We start from the raw sequence: 27,416 nt of genomic DNA on the forward strand, positions 1-27,416 counted from the left end.
CATTCGTGCGAAAGACTTGGATAACCGGTCGGTTAACAATTATTGCCTATTATTTCCCGTCCCGCCACATCCATTTCAGGTGGACTTCACTCGACCTTTGCGTGTCAGTCCGTATAATTTGTACTTCCTCTATTTGTCCTCGGCGTAAACTCGGAGAAAAACTGTTCCGAACCACTATGGGAATCTCGCTACGGACGCTTTTCGCACGCGGCTATCGTTCGAAATGGGCCTGCTGAGAATCTGATAGCAGAGTAAAACAGACAAAATACACTCCAACTGACAGCACCTACTCGCTCCAGAAAGTTAATTATTCTGGATATATCGGTGGCCAACTGACTGACTGCTACATGCAGCAGCGTGTGATCAGCTATGGCATGCTCCCCCCGATTGCAGATGCACTTCTCAGAGAGCTTGCTCACAATAAATGGATTTCAGCAGTACTTGTCAATGTATTGGTCTCCACTTTAAGGTTCTTGATAATCGATTTCACTGTACCGATCAGACAGTTTCCTGGGTTCCGAAACTTATTCGCTGATGATTATTTGAGACACTGCAGCTTAAATCCTACAATCACTCACCAGTCACACACAATAAGGACATATTTTAGCTCCAAATCATATTTGCGGTATAATCGGCACACACTGACTAACAGTCTGGATCAATTATCCAGATACTGCCATTCTTCCAGATGAAAAGTATTCAAACATTTTCAGGGAATTGCGTATATCCGTGACGGTGGTACAGCAACCCGGTGCGCAGAATAAAAAATTATCACAACTTCGTTAGCGGTGTAATCGGCAATCGTAGAGGACACAGGAACAGTCGCTGCCGTTGATTTCGCCGTTATGGATTGCTAATGTTTCCCTTAACCGTGCAACATGATTTTCCGCATGGTTCCATTCTGTAAAGTGAATTAAATTTCCGTAGACGGCACACAAGGTAAATTACATGGAGTGTTTTCACAAATGGCTGGTGCCGAGTTAATAAAAGTGTATCCAAATGCACAGCGGTGGAAGATATGCATGGGCTTGGAAGAGGAAATGCAAATCATTACATCACACGTAGATATAAAATGGGATCAGGTCCGGTACATGCGCTGACTACTATGTCGCTGGCGCTGCACAACGCGCACCAGCGTATTGCTCGATTATGTTTGCCGTTCTGCAGGGACGCAGCGGTCTCTTCCCTGTCTCCCAAGTGCTGCATACAAATTCTTATCAAAGCCAACACAGGCGGCGTATGCGTGAGCTCATACGTCACCAGCTGGCTGTGTCAGCGGAGGGACAACAGTGTACACGGATGGATGTCTGCGTCACAAATACGGGATAATTTCAATCCCGGCTCGGTATTGATCCATGGCCAAGTACGACAACGCTGTCAAGCAAATTCCTTTACAGATAGGATCTCGCAGCTCATTGAAATTCCAGTTCCTATTGTGCGTATCAGCATTTGCATGACGCTCTATACATATTTAGAATTGGAACACTCATTTCTTTTGTAATGCCGGTTGGCAGCTTGCATGGCAGTCTGTCGTGTTGCTTCCTCAATTTCGTTATGCTGCTAGTTTGGGACCGATAATAAATACGTACTTAGCAAAAATGACAGTTTAATTACACCTTTCCAAAACAATGTTTTCGTGGTTTTAAGCGCTTTAAAGTTCAGATATAGTAGGCAGTATGTTAGTCAAATTGATACTGCCATAATTATGAAGTTTAATATTCCATTCAAAGGTTAACGTTAACCAATTAAAGGCGTTAACGCCTTTAAGATTATGCCAAATCGGAAAGCTACCTGAATATCGCAAGCGCACTCGTATGTAGATTGAAATTTATGGCGTGTTAGAAGTAGCCATAACTAATTATTAGAACTTACTACAAAATCGTATCAGGTTACAATAGTTTATACGATCGTTTATCGTTACAATCGACTGTACAGACACTTCCGCCGCACTTGTGTGCATAATTGCAATGCTTTTCGTACCGTATCTTTTTCTTTTCTATGTCCTAAGCGGTCTGCATTACTGATGCCATAACAAAATTAAAATGGAAACGAAACACATAGGAAACGGAGCGTACGCGCTTACGGCATTTATGGTGTCTGGACGACGAGTGGACGTGGGCGGATTTGGGACAGCTATACCGCCTATACGGACGCATACGAATGCAAACTTTTAGTTCATATCGAGGCCCTGTTCTAAACTTCTACCCCCTTTGTTGATCACTGGACCTCTGCTATAGGGATCCACTGTAGGCAAAGCCAAAAACTGAAGATATGGATTGTTTCACTTTGTTGAAACTTGGGGCATCCTTGGACCCTTAATCACGGCACTTGTTGATGTTATTTTGATGAGCTTGACTTTCGTGTTTTCTCCATTCTAACAGTCAGCCAGCAGAAGGGTATTTTACTTTAGAACGGCCTACCTTGATTTTGTTTGTTTCCTTAATCAGTATGATTTTGTACTATCTGGCCACACCAAGGGTTTTCCTAGCAGCAATCCATGCAGTTGCGTGATGCTGCGGAGTTTGCCTCACCGATTGTTCCGGCTTATTTGCGTCTACATGGTTCTACTCCTTCGGAGCGGATCGCTTCCAGCAGGCCAGATATCCGAAAGAGCGGACTGCAGAAAGTTTATTCACAATTTTGCGAAATCAACCTTAAAGATGACTCAAGACAATGATTTAGTTTTTTTCGGCGACAATCCTTACACGGTAGGACTTGGTGACAAGCGTCCAGCGACATCGAAGTCAGAATCTCATGGGTGTACGCTTCTCAGCCACTGGGTTAAAATGGACAACATGGTCTTCCCGGAGTGGATGTTAACAGGAAATTGCTCAAGCAGGTAAACCACAATTCTGGTAATTTTTTATGGATTAAATTGCTGTCTACGGTACCATTATATAATATAAAAGGCGTCAACTGCAGCCTTGTGGTAGAGGAACTCTCGATAGCGCACCTCACAATTTCAAATGTGATTACACGATTACTGGTATTGTCTTTGTCTTTAATAGTATTGACTTGGTATTGTGCAACACACGCAGTAAAACATTATATCCCTCTGTCATAATTTATTAATGTTGCTAACAAACCTTATGCTAGTGTACTTCGATGCTTTGATCTGTATTCGTTGACCACTGTAATGCAACCACACTGTACGGAAGTAAGAGGTATCTGCAGATTCTATACATAACTACAGCAACCCATAACAATATGCTTTACGATAAAATTAATAAATTTTGTAGCAGTTTTGGTTATTGCTTTGCCAGGTGTGTTGAGGGGAAATTTGACTGCCAGGCTAAATTTGAATCCATCTCACTGATGCGGATCCTTTTGCCTGCTGATCGGTTTTGTGCTGGACAGGCTGACGATACTTCCTACACGATCTTTAACGAAAAGGCCACAACGCATTGTTTTTGCAACATTAAATAGGAAAAAATTAAATTTTTGTGAATTTGGTTTTAATCAAACCTTTTTATTAACTTTTCGGTTTCAAATTCTGTGATGCCTGTTTTATGTGTTAGCGTTTCGAAGTTTTCCATTTTGATATTTGTGCATATTTTTCCGGTCGCGGTCACGACGGGGTGTTAAATGTCTTCATAAGATAGGCCGATAGTGCAATTTCAAATTGTTTGTTGGAGTAATGCGTTCATTTCTGAACATTTTTGCATGAATAATTGCATAAATGATGCTATAACTCGCAACATTAGGCTGACTTCGAAAAGTAATTCGCTGGATCGGTACATGTCTGCGACAAAACACATTCTTATTTATCAGAAAAGTAGTTAATCAATAGTGAACAATAAGTAGTTAATCAGGCATTTATTTATTCATTTTTTTGTTCATTTACTGCAATCGTTATTCAGGTATTTATATTTTATAACAATTTCAATACTGAAGCGAAATCTTCAACACATGAAACAACAAAGCGCAACGCAGTTGCACTACGTTTTCGTAACATGAACGAATTATTAATTAACTAGCCAAAAAGTGTGAAACGGTAAAAATATGAATGGCATGGAAAGGGAACTAGCGCAACGCAGGTAATATAAGATTTCGTTCAGAGATTCCTGGTAAGCAGTTGGAAGTAATTATATTATTGCGTCAAACAAAGCATGGTAAACTGGACGGTTGTACACGAGGAACACAAATTATTGCCATTACGGAATAAGCGATTTCTTACAGTACTGCTTGACCTATATGCAAACAGCCGTACTACTTCCAGTTTGAGTGCCAAACGGACAAATATTGCGACTAAAATCTGTATTACTTTGGCGAGTATGACTTAGGAGTGCCGCGTTGAATTCGGGAATACGTTTCTGGAGACGAAGGTGAACAGGTCGATCTTGAGCCAAGGTCATTTCGATGATGGGTTGAACCGGCTCCTCGTTGGCACACTCCAGTTTGCATTTACCGATCAGCTAAACATATACAACACATTTGTGTTAATTAAAGAAAACAAGAGGCAAAAAGCATTGAAACTGATGCAAGAGTGCAGAAGCCCACAGAAAAATGCATTATCTACAAAAAATAGTGGAAAGGTTCGCACCATACAATATTCTTCGGTTTATACAATTACTATTTTATGCAATTTAAAATTTTAATTATATTTCTTTCTTCCTGAAACAGTCAGATTGCTGCGGTTCAACTATCTAAGAGCAGAGCGCTGGACACGGTCAGTCGTTTTTCGTAACACCAACCATATTTCATACCTTGCTCAAAAGTATGTAAATCTTCATTTCCGCTATACGGCGACCAATACACATGCGTCGTCCATGTCCGAACGGCAGACTGCAGTACATTTTTTGCGAGGGAGTCAAATCCTTTTGTACCCAGCGTTCGGGGATGAAATTCAAGTGATCGGGAAACACACTTTCGTCATGTCCCACTGCCCATAAACTGATGACCACCTCTTCCTGTGAACGCACACCTTGTGTCATGTACGTATATATACAGTAACATATAAGATATAGATATGCGCTTTTGAGTTGTTACACTAAAACGTAATTACAAAGCGAAGTGGGCAACACTTACACCAGCAGGAACTCGGTAACCGCGCACATTCGTATCATTTTGCAGTATGCGACTTATCACAAAAGGAGCCGGGTATAGTCGTAATGTTTCTTTCAAGGACGCTTTAACAAGCGGCAGATCCCGAAGATCATCCAATTTCAACCGGCGAGCACCAACGGAATCCACAATTTCTTTGTGGATGCGTTCCTGCGCTGCTTGCCATTTAGCCAAACAGTACAAGTTCCATATTGTTGTCTTGGTCGTCTGCAAAACAGTCGCAGTGTGTACAAAAGACTTATCTATGTACTTAACCAATCGCTGCGAACTAATATCAACCGCATTTAATGCGCCTCAATGAAGATAAATGTTTTATTTGCCAAGATCTACACCGCATCTGCAGGTCAATGCCCCTTACGTAATATTACATAACAAGCGACCTACATAAGAAAAAATGTAAGCTGACAGAAACCGGTTTACTGTGATTGATACACATATCAGACCGGCAAGCTTTATACCGGAACAAATAACTGTTTACGTGTTAACCAGATAATACGAGTTTACGCAGGCATGCTTGACCCTCATACTTTTTCATTCGGATAAATTCACGAGACATGCCGTGCGAAAGAAAACTGAAAGCTTTGCTAACCTTCTGCGGTTTGTGAGAAACCTTTGGGATTATTCTTACATAATTCAACCACAACACTAACCAACACATTAAAAAATGAACTGAACTGTGTCACGACACCTCCAGTTTATTGCCTTCATATGTACGCAAAATGCTTCAGTATTTGGTGGTCGTTAGAGAATACAATTTATAATATGCAGCAAACCATTTATAGTTTAGAAAGCATAAGAATTTCGAAGCCAACGATTGCTGCATGTATAAGTATAGGACCAAAAACGGAAAAAGTACTTTCACAAATGTGTGCGTGAATACGGATGTTTTCCACAAATATTAATAAAGACATTGGCAAGCATCAAAACTATAATAATATACATAAGAGTAAAAAGTGGTGTGATGAATCACAACAATAATTGCTGATCGCTAGAAGGAACTTTTTATGATGGCGGTAATAATCGTACTTGCGGAAAGAAATCAATCTTCTGCAGAAATTCCGGCAAAACACTAAGAAAAACTTCTGAACTGGTTGCCAAAGAATAAACTGCACGGATGATTCTCATAATAACTGGCAGTGGCTAATCGGACAGGAAAATTATTAGTCATACGCAGTACAAGTACAATATAGACAAACAGCCAAACCACCGCAATTAAGGTAGGATGAACAACGTAATTTATTACAAAAATTTAGTGGTCCAGATACTGGGTGCAGCCCCGTTGACGGCAACGCCCGTTTTCTTAAAACGATGCAATTATTTTGGGCACACTACGAAATATGTTTAAAAGCAGGTTCTGATATCGAAGACTTACACCCGACCATATCTCACCGAAACGTGCAAAAGACTACATCATAATGTGCTAATGTGCCGTAACAAAATGGCGGGAATACTATGGAAGGCCGGACAGTGCGGGTATACAAACCCCCAGTTATAATACTGGAAATTCAGAATACGTAAGTACTTGTACGAGCTTAAATTCATAGTGCGTCGGGCACAGAGGTCATACGCCCAAAACCAAACAAATACTTAATCACACGGTGGCGATCTGCAAGGCCCTGAGCAGCTGTCCTCTGGATAATTGCTAACAGTTTCGAAACGGATGTGAACAATCATCTGCGAGAGTGTAATCTGACAGAGGGCTTATTATTCCTGCACTGAATCCTAGTTGTTCGGTGTTTTTTGACTTCAAGCGTTATGTAACATGGTTCGCTCGAGCCCTAAACGACCGTGACATAGTTCGAATCGTGAGTGAGGAGGAAAAAGAATTTTAAAATTGGTTTTTGCTGCAAACATTTGCTGAGTGCTCACTGTCAGTCCATGCGAGCTAATGTTTATCGAAGTCTGCACTGGATTATGCTGCTGCACAGTCGCACAGGTAAACCAAAACCTACAGCGCCGTTGCCGATTTCACACTTGGGCAGCCCAATTGCTCACACCATTGAAAAACTGACTTATCGTTCACAATGATGCATTGTCACATTAATACACTTATGCTATCGTGTGCTAGAAAATATATACACGGGTACATTAAATATGTATAGCATGTATCTGTGATACGAAGTACGAAGGCTTACTGTTTCCATTGCGCCAATAATTAGATCAATCACGGTTAAGGCAACTTCGTCCTTTCGCAAGTGCGAATTGAGCAAAAAATAACCGGCCAGCGAATCCTTCGGTACTGATTCTACCATCTCCATCCCTTGGCGCAACAGATTATCCGAGCATTCCACAAAATCATCCCACGTTTTACTGGACATCCATTTCTTGTACGGTGGTTCGTACATGAGTTGCTGTAGATTGGTGAAAAATTTCCGACAGTTTGTGATGAAATATTCGGATTTTTCCGAAGGCGGACTTTGAAAACAACCAAGTCGGCTGCTGAATAATACTGCACAAATCGCTATTAAGAAGAAAAACAGTAATTAGAAAAATGCAAGTGTGAGTGCTTCTGTATTACATTATACTGTACTGTCCATCCATATTGTTTGCACCATAGGTTGTTAATTAACTTACATTCTAGTGACCACTTGAATACTTCTTTTTCGATGTTATACACCGTGTTGGTCTGCGTGTCGGCAAGATGTTGCAGGTGTGCAATAAAGTCATCTGCGACTGCCGACAATGGTTCAAAATGACACTCAATCTCCTTAGGAGCAAGCAGCTTTTTGTCAAATGTTGATCTGAATTTGAACCATTCCTCCCCTTGCCTGCAATTTGCCAAATTAAAATAAGAAAATTTTGCAATTGTACACCGAGTAATATTCGTAAACACATGTACGAGTGACGTGATGCACTCTAGCCATTTTGCTGCATAACTAACAATGTGACCTGTCATGCACTTCAGCGCTTTTTGTCCATGTTATTTCTTAAAAATATTCCGCGAAATCTCAATCATATGATACGTTCCTGTGCGCATTTTTAAAGTCACATAGTGTACTGCAATTATTTAAGCACGAGACAAACACTGAAATATTCGCACAACAAAATTCTTTCTTTTACGCAGCGGAATGTAATTAAATTTTCAAAGAAACTCAGTGCAACTAAATTAATAACAGACTTTTCGGTCACGGTCTTCCTTATCTCGTTAATTATTCACCATACTAATACAGAATCAAATTTTTGCAACGTTTTTACTGTCGTCATAATGTGTGTGCAACGGTACTAGGCGGTTATATTGTAAACAGCGGTATATGAACACAATTTCTTACAGCAAGCGTGGTTATTAGCACCAAGCCATAATCAATCTTGCATCAGTAATTAACGTGCTACTAAAACTTACGAATTAACCAGGCCTTGACTCAGATTCCGCATTTTCCGATAACGAACCATTGGCTCCAGCACTACTCTCCGCGGGCATTTGGGCTCTTCTTGAATCACTTTTGTTCTCCATTCGCGTAAATCGCGCAGTACATTAAATGTTCGCCCGACAATCTTCTCACGGAAAAACGGGCCGTACTGGTTAAATCGGTGAACGTGAGCCTAAATAAAATGGAACAATAATTTTATTAACGTAAGTTTACTGGTTGGTGTTTAATGCCATCCGGACTCGGACTGCTATAAAAATTCATTACAGATACGGTAACTGGCTATTGCAGTATTGCTGAAAACCGTAGACCGCAAGAAACTCCAAGGTGAAGCTGTAGCCGTTTATTTTACATCTTATAAAAATTCTGAATTAAAATTGTTTGAAAAGTTACGAACTAATAAAGCTCAGTGCCGATTATCTTTTATGTTCGTTATTTCCTGCACTGGCAATAAACCGCAACTCACCTCAAACAATTTGTTAAATCGGAATCCGTTCTTCTTTATATACGCGAATAGGGTTCCCACAAAAGGAAGACCTTTGGGCCCCGGTATTTCATTCGAGCACCTTGTCAGCTGCAAATAGACAGCGGCATTGTTTTTTCAAAATGACTCGAAACCGCGATGAGTGACAGGGTTTACGTAGGTAGTACTTTTCCAGCTCGAAATGCGGTGCGATATTACCAAGGAGATTTTCGTTGTATACTTATTCATAAATCTGCTCTGATTAATTTCACTGAGACATGCTTCGCTGGCTTATAAATTCCATCACAAAGTAAGTAATCACACGATATGAAGGGTACCGTCAATTATCGTATTATGTCGAATTAATGATCAAAATCATAATGCGGAAACTGGGCCAATCTGTGCCATTAAACACTTGACTGCTGACTATTAATTTTTGCTACGTTGTGCACCTCAATAAGACATAAAATACTAAATTAATCTTACCGAATCTGCCGAAACAATTTCGCCGTGGGAATCGCCATTGTAATCCGCGTACACAGCTGAGTAATTGGTGGAATGTTTGTTGTGATTGGCGCCAAAAGAAGATTGCTTGAAAGGACAAGTTCCAGATGCTGCATTCGAAGCATGAGGACTTACTAATCTACGTACGATTCGGGACATAATATTACTATGATATGTAGACCAGGTCACACTTTTGATACGATCTCTGACGATAAATCAGCGCTTGCATGCGCAATCGCAACTATTTAGATGCAAGCAAAAGCAAAACAAGTAGCAACCATCCAGCGTTTCAATAGTATCGCGCACGGTAAATGATGGCGGGGATGCAACTGAAGACTCTGGGTTCCCACAAGGCTAGGGAATGCTGAGAAAAAAGATTCGACGGTAGCGGTGCGCCACTCAGCTTGAAGCAAAATTGAAAAATTCGCGAAAAACGATGAACACCGCCGTTTTATACTAACTTCCGATGTTTTATAACAAGTATAACATAACGGCACGTAACCGTTTTTAACTGGAAAATAAAAAGTTGGAGAAAACAACGGTAAGCGATGATATGTCAATATGCGCACATCATTGTCAGCAACCCAAGCCCGGTGCACCACTGCACGTACATACCGCCCGCTGCAGGGCAACCCGCTAAAACTCGATATCCAAGCGAAGTCCCAGCTGGCGACGGGTACGCTGGTGACCACACGGCAGTACTGCTCCAGCGAGAGAGATGGCTATCGAAAAGCGATTACTATTTGAGTAAACTCGGTACTTCCATAGTAAATGAAAGTCAAGCCCCGCTTTCGTAATAGTACGCGTTCGTGAACTGCGCGCGCTCGAGCGAACCACAAGAACCAGTCCAATCAAAAACGTGTCGGCATGAGTGAATGTATGTACCGAAATTGATCCTTCCACTCCAAACGCGAGACAATCGAAAATAAAATGCCAAAATGCCAAAGACTAGAACGTTATTCGTAATACTGTTACATAAACGACTTTATATTGTTAAATTAACTAGTTTATTGGAAATGCCGAAAATTGCAATTGTTGTAGATGAAACAAACAATATGTAGCACGTACAAGCTGCATGGGTAAGTAACTAAGTATAGTACTATGGATTGTTACTGTACTAAAATAACTGAAGCAAGTTCGCAAGATCGGAAAATCCGATCTTGAGAATCTCGCAAAATAGCCGGCTTCAGTTGCCTACTTATACCTGGTCATCGTATGCATGCACGTGTACGGTATTTATAGACATGTTACAAAAGGTATCGATTAATGTTGTTTTCCAAGATTCGGATGTGAGTTTTTAAATTTACGTTTGTGTCGGATTATTGTGATACAGCTTCCATGATTTGTTGCAGCTTGTAGCATGACGATTAACCCTATAAGTTGCTCGTAGACATACAGTATAATTATTAGGTGTAGTACGCACGGGAATTTGACATTCCAGGAAAAGGAATGCGAATAACACTTACAACCGATAGCCACGATATACCCGTACAAGACTTTGCAATGGCCGTGTTTCCACTTCCAGGTTCCCAAACGATTGACCATTAAAACTATTACTAGACTGGATGAAACCTAATGGATATATCAATCAAATAATTATGACGCTATTCAGAGTGCGTAACTAACGTATGGAACCAGAATTTCAAAATTGCACACAATTGAGCAAAGGTGTACAGATATCGATGTACCCGATCTGTAATTGCTGTACAATCATTTTACATGGCACTAAAGGGGATTTCGAGATAGTTAGTTTGAATCTGGAAGTCGCGATTTTTTAATTTAATTGTAAACGTGGAAGTATTCCTTGCAATTATATGATAATAAAGATGTGAAGAATAGTAACACACCACTACATTTTACCCATTTTTTGCGCTAGTAATTCGTTAAAAGCTTTGCAAACAAAACTTTTAAGACTGCATTTGAGGATATGCGAATTAATCAGTGCGTAATTCGTATTTTATATGTATGCATTGCCAAATCTCCCATACATATGCATTTCTTGTTCTTTGTCATGCTGTTTTTTTTATACGAAAAATTTTCATGCCCCATTATCATTACAAACAGATACCTATGTAATATTATCGAACGGCAAAAAAATTTCGTAAACCGTAGTATATTACCGAAATTATTATAACGCATGGACTTGTACTCGTATATGGATTTCGGGCCGTAGTTTATGCGTTCAGAATTAACTGCGCGGGTTTCGATACAATCATCATTTTCCCATATGGCCATGTATTTGTTATTTTGTCACGGTACGTTTAACAAAAGAGCGATGCACTTTACAGTAATTTCAAGAAAATATTAAATAACAGAATACTGAGGACAGCGATTGTGAAAATACTCTGAAAATACATTTGTAGAAGGTCAAGTAATCCTACGCAGGCAAAGTTAATGCGTTAAATACCCGTGCTACCCTAGTCCTCGAACTGCTATTGGAATAAAATATATGACCAAAGGGTCCCGTGACGTCGTATAGAATACGGTACAGTATCTAGATCTTGAACAAAAATTTGGACAATGTTTAGCAGCATATCATTTTCATTAAATCGCAACCGGTAGCCTCATTGCTTCACATATCTGTAGGAAGCCTACGAAGTGTTCATGCCTGTATTAATTACAAACACCATCTACCCATCTGCGGTTTTTACCACGAAATTTTTAACGTGGCAGCTCAAGTTTGTGAAATTTTTCCTTGGTCTGGTAATTTATGGCTTTTCACAACCGTGACCTTTGTACAGAATATGAGCATGTACTACTCACTTAGCGACAATCGGATACGCACTAATATTGTTTTATAAAAACCAAAGAAGAACTTTTGATAACTTAAATTAAATCCTGGTAAAATGTCCGGTTCTTTACTTGTTAGTGGCAATGCTTTCCTTAAGTTGATTCTACGGAATAAGTCGTATTAAAGCTGTCCGAAACAGATGTAGAGACGCCTTTGTCTGCTTACTAACGCTGCAGTAGTGTTAATCCTGTTAAATGTCTTGTAGCTTTATACGAGTACTACGCGAAATAGGAAAACGTTTTGTTTTGCTATCACATAATTCGACAAGTTATAGTTTAGCCTTTACAAATACGAATAGGGGAACTGTTAATACAATCTGGTTGACTTACAATTACAACAAAGTGTACTAATAAGCAATTTAAATTTACGTGGAATCGTCACCGGTTATAATACCAAGTGGTACTTAAATGGATAATAAAACAGATACGGAACACTACTGCGCTAGCGCACGACGAACCTCTTATAAAGCTTGGTACTTGTATTAATCAGTGTAGTCAAAAATTATGTACACTAAAATATCTGACAATTTAATTATTAACATCGATTTAAGCCCAACTATCAGTTCAGTTAATGGGGCTTTCACAGACGAGATAGCCTATGCGGTACATGACATTCGTATGCGTGGATTCACAAATCTTACAAGTTAGTACAAGTTCCTTGTGCGTACCAGTTAAAAAGATATTACGTACTGGTACAGTAATAGCGCCACTGTTTAAATATTAGTAGTCCAAAATTAGAGTAAACGAAGGAAAGCCTGTGCTGTAAGCCTTTCCGGTTGAAACCCTATTGAACATCTTGCGCCTCCAATCTGTGCCATGAATCTTCATTGGAGAAAGGCTTATAGTAAAGTCTTAGGCCCCGATGGATCTCAAGTCTGGCGGATTATATTAACGGAGTGAGAATCGAATCGAACGGTCTTAGTTTTCTCAGTCGACGGAAGCCGGGTTCTGGTTTGGATATGACTGGCGTATATACGCATCCGAAAAAACAGCAATATAAGCAATGAAAATGCTCATCGGATCCGTCGATGCGATTCGTTCTTGCGATATATGGGTTACCAGACAGCGTTGCAAAAGACCGCCGTATTAACTGCACTTGGACCCGTTTTGGATCTGCAGTGATTACGCTTGAGGTTGCAGCAAATCAGACTTAATATCCCAGTATTTCATCTGAGTTTTCCGAAGATGTAGCCAAAAACTACTAATTCGTTCACCGTATTTTGCCATATGTTTTGGACTGTCAAGGACTCTCTCCAGTCTCGATTGTGTGTATTTGTGGCATCGCTGGGAGTAGTCACTTGATGGATAATGTGTTCATCCCGGTAGCAAATGTCCTCTTAAATTATGCTGCTATGCATCACCAGTTGCTTGATTTGTGTTAACGGACCTTACGTTTTTATTAACATTTCGAACGAAATCTCACCGGCATTTTTCCCGTGATCCAGTGCACAAAGTTGGTGCTGTTGCTTAATTAAAGCACAAAAATCACATTCGCTTTTACACTACCGATATGCGCTTTACCGCAACTTATTGCGAGAGAATTTCGATGTTATTGTTGCACTGATTGACTGTTTTGGAATTTATCTGAAAAGGTTTTGAGAAATCTTTTTTCCCTCTGGTTTGCTTTAAAATTGCGTTAATTTGCAACATTCGTGCAATACACGGGACCAGGGACACATTACGGAAACCGGAAGTCTGGAGCAATGGTGTGGTGTTGTGGACTTCGCTCCCCGAAATGGATCAGATATATAATTCCAATTTTTATACTTCTCTTGGATTCAGTTTGCTGCAGCCAGGATGCAAAGCGTTTATACGTAAGCTTGTACCCGCTGAAATTCTAGATGCAACTAATTAGTGTCAATTCAAAGCACTTCCATACAGCTGACGCCTGAATTAAGTCTTTTCCGTTTTCTCAGGATGACCTGATGAAGGATTACAATAAACTGATTAGACCGGTTCGCAGTAATACGGGCACCCTAAATGTTTCCCTGGGACTGAAGCTGACGCAGCTCATTGACGTGGTAAGTTAGTTGTCTCAATTATTCTGGGATGGTGGCAGTTATCCCAGCTCAATGATTCTTAATCACATCCCGCCCTTCCTCGTGTGCAGTCCACTGGAATACTGTGCCTCGTGGGATTCTCATACTCATCAAGCGAAAATATCAACATGCCTGCTTGATTAAAAACTCCCCCTAAGAAGAAAATGAGAAGCCTATAAAATGTTTGCTTAATTGACTTACGAACTCAGCAATGGCACGGATGCCGGTACCTACGCGACGCTCGTACCTAGCTATAGTCAGTATAAAGCGTAAATGCATAGTTCCACGGGAAACGGTTATCAAGAAATGCAGCTGTGATAAACAGGATAATAATGAAGTTTAAAAAGGTTGTTATACTAGGTAAGTTATGTGCTTGTTCAGGTTATTTTGTCTAAACAAAAAGAATTTTAGAAACAAGTTCACATTATACATTTTGATGAAACACGTTAGTAATTGTACCTGAAATTGGTCCTCATGAATCTAATCAAAGAATGAATGTTTTCACCGCATACCACACTTATAATAAGTGAGTAGCGGTTGCGCAGTGGTACATTTTAATTCAGTTTCACAGAGTACTCACGCTTAGTGTTCGGTAATAGTGCAGACGTGACTAGAAAATTATAGAAATGGTCAATTTGTGTCTTTTTGGAAGCGTAAATTTAATTGCTTTGAGTATGCTTTTAGTAGCAGACTCTTTATAGAGATCTTTTCACGAATAAACATCCGCCATCACGCGCACGCTGCAGTACAAACATAAATGTCCCTTACAAGTTAGAAGGAGGAGCACAGTGTACTATAGCGCCATATAATGTCATTAGTAACTGGTCATTTCATGATTAATACTTCTATTGATTTTACCAGTCTTGACTCGTTGCGGTTTTGATTACTGCTTTGCCAACGCTTTGCTTGATGGCACCAGGAAAAGCGAAGATGCCTTTTTTAAAATAATAGTTGTTTTTCTGATTTCTACATGATTTTATTAACAGGAAAAGCAATAAGGGAAAATTTCAAAGAAATCGCAATATAAATATTTTCCCATTTTCAAATGATGTTGATGTCAACTAACACAATGTTTGCATATCCGCTGTACACTTGAGGAAGAAAATCGAAAGATACATCACTCAGTCATTTGGATTGAATTCGATTAAACCTTTTACCACGTCGAAAACTGTACTTCACTTATTTGTATCAGTTGCAAAAGTTTGTAAGGTGCAAAAAGAAAAGTAAAACACGTATCCAAAAAAATTAAACTGTACATTAAACTGCACATCATACAAGAAGTACAAATGGGCATTCCCGAACCGTGGCAGTCGACGTAAAAACGAAAACAGTGTAGATGCACACGGCTTTTACCAGAAGCTCCGCGGGTACGCAAATACAAATTTGTATTTAAATAATAAATCGCCGAATCGTGCATGGCAAATAAACCTTTGAACTACATGCTGTGAAAAATTTTTTGCAGGATGAAGTGAATCAGGTAAAAGCGTTGGAATTCCTTAGCTGCAAGCACCGGAGAATTAATTACCAAAGCTATTTAGGTCATTACAACAAATGTTTGGGTGCGCCAGGTAAGGAAACGCGCGAAATGGCATTGCGCATATACAGATTAACCTTGCGACCACTCATAATAAATTTCTCATAATAAATAATAATAAATAATACTCATAATAAATTTTTTTCTTAACCGAGAAAGTTCCAATACACAAGGCTTCGCCACTTTTGGTAATGCGCGGATTGTCAATAAAAAATGTTGAATTGTAACATTAGCACAGCCTATTGATTGACTAATTACTGCCGTATTATCCACCAGGTGAGAATATGTTACCTACACGACAATAAGATATGTGCGTGTTCCCACAACGCAATCTAGCCAGCTGCCTAATTGGATTGCTGTATTGTACATGTGCTGGGCTCCGCTATGACATGCTTAAAGTTAAAGGAATGGCCTTTAGGTATTAAGGAAATCTCCTTACGCTGTTATTTCCCAAAACAAGAGTGCCAGGATCGTTACTTATCTCGAGAATCATTTACTGAGCTTGTGATGTTTCCAGCTGGCTAGACTTTTAGTTCGCTCCTGTCACAATTTTGCTTGGATTCGCTGCGTCACATTTCTCTACAGAACCATCTTGCCCTGCGCTTGAGTTAGTGCGGTCCGATCGATGGACGATCGGAAATAAGACTTCCGGTCACTAATCAGGCAGCAACATTGTTTGCACTTTATGACTTTGCACAAAAATAACCAAGGGCACGATTTCATACTGTTTATTCTACATCAAACAAAACAAATTAACCACAGTAGATATTTTGAAGAGCTCTGCAATATGAATGATATAAGTACTATACCCTTGCTGTGAGTAAAATATACACATTTAGGGTTAATAAAATTATTATTGTGCTCAGGAGTGGAATGATTACAAGCTGAGCTGGGATCCAAAAGAATATGGAAACATTACTGTTTTGTACATTCCCAGTGAATACATGTGGCTGCCCGATATCGTCTTGTATAACAAGTACGTGCGGTACAGCAGGCGTGACTTCCGTAATACGACCATGCAAAAAATATGTGCAGTAACTATGCGGTTAAAATTTTTCATATAAGAAATTCGCTGATTACGGTATCATAATAAAACTAAATCGCTTTGTATTTGTTAACAGCGCTGACGGTAACTACGAAGTCACACTGATGACAAAAGTCGAAGTGCGCTCCAATGGTGATGTACGATGGGAGCCGCCCGCGATATACAAAAGGTTTGTTGGCGATCGTTCACATTTGGGAGAGACAAAGACTTCTGAGCGTAAGCCATTTAAAAATTATTAAAAACATGCGATTGACCTTTTCAGTTACTGCCTGATAAATGTGGAATTTTTTCCTTATGTAAGTGATTTCAGTTTGCATTTGCACTATATTTTATTATTGGTAAATGGACGCTTTACGATATGCGTAATACGAGTATATTTCCGGGCTTTGCTCTATAAAGCCGCAAATTTTTTACTTTCATGTTTAACAAAATCTGTTATCAATTTTAGGATGAGCAAAAATGCAAAATGAAATTTGGAAGCTGGACATACGATGGGTGAGTTGGGCAACGAAACAAATAATATGGTGAAAGGTACAGTAATGAAATAATGTTGTATATGTAATATCTAAATGTTACGGCTGCTAAAATGTAGAATAAAATATTATTGTTTATAGGTATTTCTTCTCAAATCACGTTGATAATTTTAAATTTAAAGAAGTATCTCGCACGCTCAGGTGGGCGGTGGATCTGAAGCCTATACGAGGATATCACAATGATAGTGTCGACATCGCTATTGGAATGGATCTGTCGGAATACTATCCAAGCATCGAATGGGACATTATTGCGGTAGGTTTGCAGCTCGTCCTTTGTGTTGCACGGAAATAGATTTTTGTTTTTCTCATTTTTGATTTTCAAATATTCCTGAGTATTGTTTGAAAACATCGATAGTCACGTTCAGTCTTTATAGGTGCCAGCAAGACGGCACACCATCTATTACCCGTGCTGCACGGAGCCGTATCCGGATATCACCTTCACCATCATTATCCGCCGGAAAACGCTATTTTTCACCGGTAATTTTCTAATATTTTCTACGTGGGTCGACTGTTATGTATTGTCTCTCTTCACAGTTAACTTGATCAGCCCGTGTGTTGCCATTTCATTCCTGACGATTTTAGTATTTTACTTACCGAGTGACAGTGGCGAAAAGGTAAGAACAACCATTGTATATCAGTTTACAATTAGATGTGTGCTGTCCACTAAAGATCGCTGTGGCTCTATTGTTTGTATTAATATTAAATTACCTTTTGCAGGTTACCCTGTGTATTTCTATTTTGCTTTCCTTGACTGTGTTTTTCCTCCTTCTCGCAGAGGTTAGTTTTATTTAGCTGTATATGTCTTACCGACAAATTGACCATCAAATCCTCAGTCTTTCCATCTCGTTTACAGATTATTCCTCCTACATCACTGGTGGTACGTAAACTAACGGCCATATTTAACAGGACGTTAACTACAAATTCTGCAACAAGATTTTTCATCAGGAAAGCAATCACTTAATTGTTTTTTTTCTTTTCAGATTCCTTTAATTGGAAAATACTTACTCTTCACAATGATATTGGTCACTTTAAGCATCGTTGTCACGATAACAGTTCTGAACGTTCATGTAAGTCGTTTTGCTTATATACATAAATACAGATGATTTGCCTAAAATCAAATTATCGCCAGTAATGATTTATAACGCGAATCATTCGTAAAATATTCTAACGTTCCTGGTTACTTAGGCGGAGTGCTTGTACAGTAAATCGCGTCTTCAAGACTAATGTAATTTGCGCCCTAGTTTCGCAACCCGGCAACACATCGCATGCCGCGCTGGGTACGAAAAGTGTTCATCCAGTTTTTGCCGCGTGTTTTGTTGATGCGGCGGCCGACACACCGGAAAGAAGAGGATCTGATGGGGCCCCAGCGATTTAATTGTAATGACGACCACGCGCGGCGCCGGCATTCGCCGTATAACCACCAAGCGCAGCCGCATCTGAGCTATTCTGCCGTAATGACCCAGGAAGATCTGCTGTCTACTCCCGATCTTGATCATCTGCGCAGAAGACCTTATTCTTCGGATGTCCAAAGAGCGATTGATGGGATCCGCTTCATCGCCGATCACATCCGCGAAACGGATGCTTTTGGAAATGTAAGTTTCGGTCCCAACTGTGTAACAGCAATACTCGCTGCCCGAATACGACAAAAAATGACCAATACCATTACCGTAAAATGTGCGTACTCAGCAAGTAAGACAATGAAATGTGACCGACACGGTAACATATCCAGTGTGTTTGACTTTCTAAAGGTTACATGACCGTTATAATTCACATAATTTTGAATGGTTTTGTGAGAAACTGACCGGTCACCAAGAGACGATAGCCTACAAACCCCAATTTTTGAGCAAATAATTAAAATTTTATTGCTTGTCTGGCAAAAAAAGATGTTTTAGGTCGTGCAAAAAATATATATTAATGAAAGTCAGGTTTGGCTTTGTGATACTTACTGCAGCTGTAAATGATGTACGTTCATTGTACGTAGATTACTTCAAAACGCTAAAATTAATGATAAAACTTTGATTTGCTACCCAGCGTTGCCAGAAGATAATTACTTCCAACCAAACCCACCCTAATATTACTTACATTAATAAAAGCAATCGGATTTGTATTACACCCGATTCACTCGTTCAGTCTTATAAACAAGAATTTAGGAAACCCTAAATTTCTCTTTAGTCAACTTATAATAACTATTGTATTCTTTAATTTGTAGACGGTTCAAGATTGGAAGGTAAGTGGACCGAAAGCAAAAAAACAGCGGCCAATTAATTGCGGTGTCATATTTGCAGTACGTGGCGATGGTGCTGGATCGATTATTTTTATGGATATTTAGCATTGCTTGTGTTGTGGGAACTTTGGTCATTATACTGCGAGCGCCTAGTTTATATGATACAAAGGAGCCGATACCAAAAAAGAATTGCTATAATGTTATTCCAGGAAGCGACGAAAGCATGAAATGCTTATTTGAGGTAATATTCACACTATTTGTGATAGAATGTGTCCACTGTGGTTTAAAGGAGCGGTATTTATTTAGGCGAAAGATTCAGCAGCATTGCTCGATTTGCATTCATAATGATGTAAAAGGCAATTCGGATTTAACCTTTTACCAAGAGCACCAATTCCGGACAAACCGATTCATGCCGTTTAATAAAGCCACACTTTGCATGCATATTTGTTCAATGCATATGTATATCCCACCTCAAACGGGCCAACTTGTACAGACCAGCTGAAAAGCGAGCTGCGAATGCGCATGGCAATAAAAACAGATGAATATATTTTTTCTGGAACATCTATATCTTTCGCTTGTCCAGAGCTTCTCTGTAATCAAATAACATGGGGGCATCCAAGAGTATTCCAAGTGTGCCAATAACGCAGGATAACGTAAAAATCCATAAAAACAATCGATCTGGAAATTCAAATGCCCGTAAGAAAGTCATTAAACTTGTTACCCAGCAGGACCAATCTGCATGCTGCTGTTGCTGTGTGCACATGGCAGATGTGTATCCTGAAATGTCTCTATTTATCTAAAGCGGTCAGAAGCGTAATTTTACAAATTATATTCATTGTTAAGCCGGAGAGTGATTTATGCTCGATATACAAATATTAAGAATCGGCAGCGGCAACACGCAAGTTGCACCAGTCTAGCTGATACAACAGCGCAATATTACACATCTTATCGGGATTATTAACGTCTGCAGCCTTATTACACGCACGGTTTGCAAACAAGGTATTAGAAAGTAATGTTTTTTTGAGAGATAAGCTGTTTAGCTAACGGCGAGAGAGCGGAACAAAAGATTATACTTTGAAAAGGAAACTTTTCAAAGTTTTCAGCAGACTCGGAATTTCAAAAAAAATTCCGAGTCTGCTGGCGGTAACCACCGCTGACATAAGTTCAAAATTTGAAGTATACACGTTAAAAATCACTACTTTGGAGCATTTGTTTATTCGGCAGCAGCCATCAAAGCAGTAAAAAAGTCATTCGCGGTCTCAATATACATGCATATTGATACTTAATTGAAAATTGTGAACCGGTGACATGCAACGCATGTAAGCATTTCATTTTAAAGCGGTAATACAGTATTTACAGGTAGGTTATGTTTGCAATGGCGGTAAGCAACGTACTCTTAATATGTACCTGTATATGTGCGTACAGCCTATTAGTTGGCTGAATAGCTGCATTTCTGTAAGTAGGGTAGAACTTGTAATTACCTAGCACCATCGCCACAAACTGCCAGTCTTCCATCACTTCATTCAGTTCCTGAAGGATAAGAATCTGGTAGCGCGCAATTATGGCATTTAATATCAGTTATATTATCACCTCCGCTTTTCTTATGTGATCGGCAATATACACCACTCCTTCAACCGCCTTCTGTATATCCGTCGTATACCGCTTCCGTATGGTTGCCCGATCACTGTCTTGATTACACGGACTGAGCATAAGATCTGTTTCGCCCAACGCATTAGCTCTTGTTAACCACGATCCACTATGATGTATATTGTCAAAAGTCGCTTCTCTGGCCAACGGCGCCCGACGGATCGATCCCGCAGCCGTCATATCTTCCGCAAAAGTCTCCCGAATTTCGACGCCATTACATGTACGGATACGTACGCGCGGCTGATTGGGATTGCTATGCCATTCATCAATCGGGCGCTGCATACAAAGCAAGCGCGGGAGAATTTCGATGAACAGATGCCGTACCCATGGAGCCATGCGGTGGGCAGAAGGGGAGCGAAACTAAAATAATTACAAGAGCTGAAGTCTACTTTTCCAGCAAAAATTATTTAAAAATTCAGAAGCATATTTACAGTATGCACAAGCCTGTATGACTGCACGTCATACCAGGTTTCGCACAGCACAGTATGCAGTAGTAGGTATTCGGAATTTCGGAGACTACGAGACGTAGATACTATAGGTGCTCTGCACTTACATGAACATTAAGGACGGCAACCGTTACGACAATACTGAGCGTCACTAGGACCATTGTGAAAAGCAGATATTTGCCTATTAACGGAACCTAAAATTTTCGAACAGATATTGATTTTATTTTCACTTTTGAAGCGAATTGTCCTATAATACTTTGCTTACCACAAGGGAAGTCGGAGGGATTAGCTGCAACAAAAACGATTCCGATAATGCGACACATTTTGCAAAAGAATTATCAGACTTTGGATGAAAATGAGGACAAAAGCGTCAATTTACTTACCTCGGCCAAAAGCAGAAAAAACACTGTCAACGACAGCAGAATGGAAATGCACAGCGTGACCTAAGACGGACAGACTGGAGTAATTAAGCTAGAATAGGGTACGAATAGACGATTAACGTAAACTGCTGAATCTAACTATGATTCTAAAACGCTAAAACAAAAGGTCACGCAGTTTGTTGCACGTACACAAGACTAATGGAAAAGCTTCCGACGAATCACGGGCCTGCAGAGTATAACTTACCTTTTCTCCGCTTGCGGAAGGTAAATAAAAGACCAAAACCGTCAAAAAGGAAATGGCCACACAAGGTATGATAAGATTAACTGCAAATACATATATATATCAGTAAGTGCTGTTGGTAATAAGTAAGTTTAAATCTTCCCATCACTGCAGCAGCCTACTGCAGCCATAAGATACTTCGGCTTAAAGCTTAAGGCATGGTTAGTTAAACAAAACTAACTGATTTATATATCTTAGAATGCTGCTATTTCTTACCCGTATAAAAGAGTGTTTTCCTCCTTATTGTCACATTAAACGTAATGTCTGGATATGGCTCGGCACAACAGGGATAGAATTTTTCATTGCGTACAGCTGGCACTCCAATGATTTCCCACTCGACCTAAACCACTAATATATTGCCACCGCGCGCCGTAGTTCATTTCGACATAGTGCCTGTTATATGGTGTTCCAAAATAATGTTTCTGAACGCACGTCATTTAAAAGCCAAAACTAAGCTGGAATTTTCTGCTAATTTTAGATGACATCATTTTTACATAAAACTAAAAAGTTAGTTGTGGAATTCATTTAGTCATTGCTTGGTCATGCGGATTAAATTCGTTCATGGTAAGTAGGCAGATACTGTATTACAAAATAACTGCTGTATCAAATAAAAAATGATAACTCTTTTGTTTGTTTCGGTTAGTGTTAAGTTACATAAGCTTCAATATTAATGTTATTACAAGCATACACTCTGTTTCACAGGCCGAAATTTCTGTTAAACCAAATATATAAAAATATAAGAAAACTTACGCTAGAATAATACTCCACTAGATCGATTCCACTGGTAATATTGTTATATCCTTCCACTTCATCAATATGACGTAGGTCAACCTGAACCATGCGAGCGATACACCGAAATCGTTATCAAAATTCGTTTGCATAAAATCTGTTTTCTTAAACTGATTTATAATTATATGGTTGCGGCAGTAATTTCAATACCTGAAATCCATCGTACGTCCATGAACCAAACTAAAACCAGTAACAATTATATAAAGCCATTTTGTGTACAGCAATATTCGGCGTGCATGTTTAGGTGGTCAGCAATGTTTTCTATAGTGAATACTTTGAGCGTAATCCCGGTTGCCTTGAGTAATTTTAAAGAAAAAACTCACTTTCATTGCACAGTCTTGAATATCAAACGGAAAGTACTTCACATTGATCGAGCAGGAGCTTTTATAAATAGCTGGAGGCTCCCTAAATGAAATGTTGAATTTATACCATTATTAATTTAAGTAACCTGTGCACTAGTATGAATATTTTTAATAATTATTATGAATGGAAGTATATGAAATGTATAAAGCCTTTCACGTTCATGAGCATGCTTGCGGGAGAGGGATTAAAATAGCTTACCAAATAACCAGCCCGTCTGGATGCAGCGTAGCCTTCGTCATGAGAGTGACTTCATAATTACCATCCGCACTGGTAAAATCAAACGAAACCTTGTAAAATTAGCATGGAAACAGCTTTGCTTGCAGCAGTTACTTGTTATATAGCACTATATCAGGAAGCCAAATCATTGTTGATGGAACATATAACCGCTCCACTCCTCCATATTCCCTAGGATTCCATTTAAGCTTGGAATCGTTCCACTCTTGCCTCACCCATACCTTCGAAAAACAGTTTCGTAATTCGGTAAGGCATATTAATTCCATGATTTAAACTATTCCATGTGAACAAAGTATTTAAACATTTGCGTTTTAGAAAACACTGTTGCATTCCAACATCGAAATTTGATGTTGAAATACAGGAGCACATTAAAATTTGATGTTAAAATCAAATTTAATGTAGTCACATAAAAAACAACAAATAGTCCAGTGTGGTAAATGCACAGTGACTGTAATTATACTCGTATATGCTATTGCTGGCCCTCAACCAATATTATGAAGCCTATTCGCAAAAATTACCTTACAAGCTGGGAAGGGCTAAGCGGAAACGCAAACTCTACAGACATTCGCGGCAATAAATTGCTACGTGCGTAAACCTTCAATATAATTATACAGAATTTGTGCTACTCGGGATGTTGCAGGTTTTCGGATTTAAAAAATAATCACGAATAATAATGAGCGAAGTTTAATTTGTTGCGCTTACGTACATACATTAACCGTCATAATCTGGTTCTTCTCGTCGACGTCGATTAGTTGGGATAATCGTAGTCCCATTTTGACAGTTAACCTTTCGGTATTATTGCCAACGGGCCTTATTAGACGATTGTATGTTGATAGGAGATCGTCATAAAGACGTTTTGCGTCAGCATTTGCCGAGGCAGCTACAAAAAGCAACACTTTAATTAGCGAGATATTTATGGGCAAACAATCTGATTGCTTAATGTAAGATACAATATATAAATTAAGTTGCTTGCTGATTAAGGTAGCGCCTATGAGATACGCGAATCCTCAGCGTTGGGTTATGCTATCCTTTATTTTGTTGCGTTCAAGGGTTGTCTTTAATTGCCACCTAATTTAAAAATCGATTGTCATTCAAATCTACGGTTAAATAACCGACAGCATTATGTGGACGTAGCAAGCAATAATAACAGACGTTGTGCTAGTGTGTCGTCGTACATTCTACAAAGCATTTGTATATATCTGCTCTGACAAAATTGTGCCGTAAAACACGATTCGGCACTGAAAGCCGATACATTTCCGGTAGGCAGCAAATAGAATGCTTTTAACAATGCGCAGAGCGTTAAATAAACGGAAATTGTTATCTATGAAAACGGAATGGCAATTCTGACAATTTCACTGCTCTAACAAATTGTTAACAACCTGCTTCAGCAAATATGGGACCTTTAAGAGGATTAACCGTATCCGGGCGGAATCGAAATCCCCGTTTCACTTTGTCAGGCTTGTTGGTGGCAAAATGTTACGCCAGGGTTAGCTGTATTAACAAAACTTTTCCTGTTTCGGGAGTTTATTACTAGGCACAGTATTTAAATTTATAAGATATTCCACACTACATGTTTGCACGTGTGTTCGAAACCTTTTTGTAACTGCAGTTAGCTTTGTTTCTGATGAGATATTGTGTCATGGCGATTTCACATTTTTTAGCTTTGCCGCCTATTTAGTTTTGCCCACAGTGCATGGGTAATTTAAAATTCGATGGAAAACGTGTCATACTACCAGTGGTACTAGTACTTATACATAATTACAATTAATCTGAATATATTATGTGCAAGGAAGCCCCTGTAAGTTGCGGTGCTTTCATACCACTCATTTTTGACATAAAATAGTTTTGATACTTGGTTCACAGCAGTTTACATAATCATAAAACGAGAGAGTCCAAATCGGTTTGGAATAAATTCCATGCTTTCACGCTTGTAGTTTTCTCATAAAATTAACGCAAGCTCGATTACACCGCCCTCAAGTCGCTAGATATTCGAATCCCTAGACAGAATGGTATAAAGAAATTGGGGTGTGCTCAACAAGAACGATCAAGGATAGAGCAAATGCGTGTCCGCTAAAGGGCATAGATACTATGAAAAAGACAGTAAAATCAATAGAAAGAAGCGTATACCCTAAATGATAATAAACCCCTTGAAATTCGTCCATGAATTCAATTCATTACAGCGTTATACTGTTTGCCAATTACAAGTGCCGACAAACGGATATTCATATTATTCAATGAACTTTTAAGCTTGGGCGGCTTTTCTAATCCAGAGAAGATGTTCATCCATCTTGTAGACTTATAGCTATCACAAAATAATTCGTAGTTGATAAAAAGTAAAAGAATTAGTCATGATTTCGCAAAAACTGTAAGAAACACATGCCCTATTATGCGGTTAAATTTGTAGATGTATAGACTGAACTTTATGTATAAACTTATAATACTGACAATGAGTACGCTGTGCACGCTTACGTACAGCTGGTATGCACCAAACATGCTAGCACCAAAATCATATACGAATTTAAAGTATCGCATTCGCAACTAAAGCAGATTATGGTTTAATTTAAATTTAAATTCACCAATGTAATTAATTTACTATGCACATTACTGTTATTATCTTTTCAGGAATCAAACCAAGACCGAGTACATTATTTCCAATCTTTCAATTGGAAATAATGTACTCGGTATATTGTATCGTAATTTAATGCGCAGTATAAGATAACCTCAAGATTTCGCGCGAAATTGCACTGAAAAAAGACTCAAATTATTTAAAGCAAGGGTGTCGAAGAACTTACACTGAATGAGAATGGAGTGTGAAAGGACGAACAGCTGGAGGAAATCCCATATGACTTCTTTACCTGTCAGCATGATCGTGCTATCCACCGTGACATCCGTAGTTGAAATAAGCGCTATTTGGCTAGCTCGGTTTACATACAGCTTAACAATACTTGTGAAGGCGAGTTTAGCCGGTATGCCGTGATAAAGTGTTATGCATCCTTTCTTCCGCAGTCTTAATTGGTGACCACAACCTGGACGATTGCCGACTGAATTTAAAGTCAATTAGGCAAGCCAATCTTAAGGTCACCACGGAGCGCAATGAAAACAAACGTACGGCGTAGTGCGATACCAGTGGTTGTTGTAGCAGTTCATTAAGCTACTTAACATACAATCATAGTGGGGATCAGGGCGATAACGACCATCCCAAACTGCATTATTAAAAGTAATCCAAACCGGCGCAATCTGTTGAACGCGGTGGCACAACTGATTAGAGGCGATCCTGTGTAATATTATATTGGTAAAAAATTTCCAGGAGTATTGACTATGCGGACGCAGGAATGACGAGGAGGCGGTCTTATCCGCGTATGTGCTGCGGCGTATCCAGAAAGCGCCGTTCAAGATGTGTTATCTCACGAATTGAGCGTCGAAGATTCTACTGTTGTCCAGTCCTGAAGGACCCTTCGCAGGATATCCGCTTTCGTGAGATGATTTGATGAGAAAAAGCACGAATCTATAGCTGAATGCATTGACACTGACTTGCCGGCTAACCAACCACGTATATAGAGTATTGTATCGGTAGCACAATATAAAGCCATCTGCTGATCGTATAACTTGTGTGCAGAACCCGTCCGCACATTTTACAGCATGCATCGTAAACTTTGGCAAGTAGTTATCATTCGCAATACTGCAGTTAAATATGGCTCTAAGCCATGCGCAATATA

The 27,416-nt window shown here is 39.4% G+C and overlaps 3 protein-coding genes across 4 annotated transcripts; 1 reads left to right on the forward strand and 2 right to left on the reverse strand.

The window, feature by feature from the left end:
* Positions 1-3,804: 3,804 nt before the first annotated feature.
* Positions 3,805-10,100, reverse strand: LOC129586222 (cytochrome P450 10-like). Its single transcript, XM_055479299.1, has 8 exons — positions 9,379-10,100; positions 8,896-9,003; positions 8,405-8,604; positions 7,639-7,832; positions 7,200-7,525; positions 5,029-5,271; positions 4,707-4,910; positions 3,805-4,415 (listed from the first exon to the last, which is right to left on the reverse strand). Exons 1-8 carry the CDS (start codon positions 9,553-9,555, stop codon positions 4,191-4,193), a joined length of 1,677 nt encoding a protein of 558 aa, XP_055335274.1. The 5' UTR covers positions 9,556-10,100; the 3' UTR covers positions 3,805-4,190.
* A 2,834-nt stretch (positions 10,101-12,934) lies between these two features.
* Positions 12,935-20,251, forward strand: LOC129586153 (acetylcholine receptor subunit alpha-type unc-63-like). Its single transcript, XM_055479193.1, has 18 exons — positions 12,935-14,000; positions 14,103-14,207; positions 15,688-15,702; positions 15,764-15,793; positions 16,626-16,735; positions 16,881-16,973; positions 17,067-17,100; positions 17,253-17,299; positions 17,479-17,590; positions 17,712-17,814; positions 17,872-17,951; positions 18,055-18,114; positions 18,191-18,214; positions 18,318-18,404; positions 18,579-18,929; positions 19,547-19,564; positions 19,623-19,802; positions 19,868-20,251. The coding sequence occupies exons 1-18, from the start codon at positions 13,890-13,892 to the stop codon at positions 19,904-19,906; spliced, it is 1,599 nt and encodes a 532-aa protein (XP_055335168.1). The 5' UTR covers positions 12,935-13,889; the 3' UTR covers positions 19,907-20,251.
* On the reverse strand, positions 19,668-27,317 carry LOC129586151 (acetylcholine receptor subunit alpha-like 1). 2 transcript variants are annotated; one of them, XM_055479190.1, is made up of 15 exons: positions 26,493-27,317; positions 24,411-24,580; positions 23,797-23,921; positions 23,665-23,733; positions 23,427-23,508; positions 23,254-23,283; positions 23,065-23,145; positions 22,531-22,654; positions 22,279-22,358; positions 22,038-22,097; positions 21,920-21,943; positions 21,762-21,848; positions 21,152-21,568; positions 21,043-21,091; positions 19,668-20,338 (listed from the first exon to the last, which is right to left on the reverse strand). In XM_055479190.1, the coding sequence occupies exons 1-15, from the start codon at positions 26,563-26,565 to the stop codon at positions 20,124-20,126; spliced, it is 1,686 nt and encodes a 561-aa protein (XP_055335165.1). In that variant the 5' UTR covers positions 26,566-27,317; the 3' UTR covers positions 19,668-20,123. The 2 variants fall into 2 exon arrangements, with proteins under 2 accessions (XP_055335165.1, XP_055335166.1); XM_055479191.1 differs by having other exon boundaries at positions 19,671-20,239; positions 26,493-27,313.
* Positions 27,318-27,416: the final 99 nt, after the last annotated feature.

Source organism: Paramacrobiotus metropolitanus, unplaced genomic scaffold, assembly GCF_019649055.1.
Source record: "Paramacrobiotus metropolitanus isolate TYO unplaced genomic scaffold, Prichtersi_v1.0 Parri_scaffold0000020, whole genome shotgun sequence".
Classification (NCBI taxonomy): Eukaryota; Metazoa; Tardigrada; class Eutardigrada; order Parachela; family Macrobiotidae; genus Paramacrobiotus; species Paramacrobiotus metropolitanus.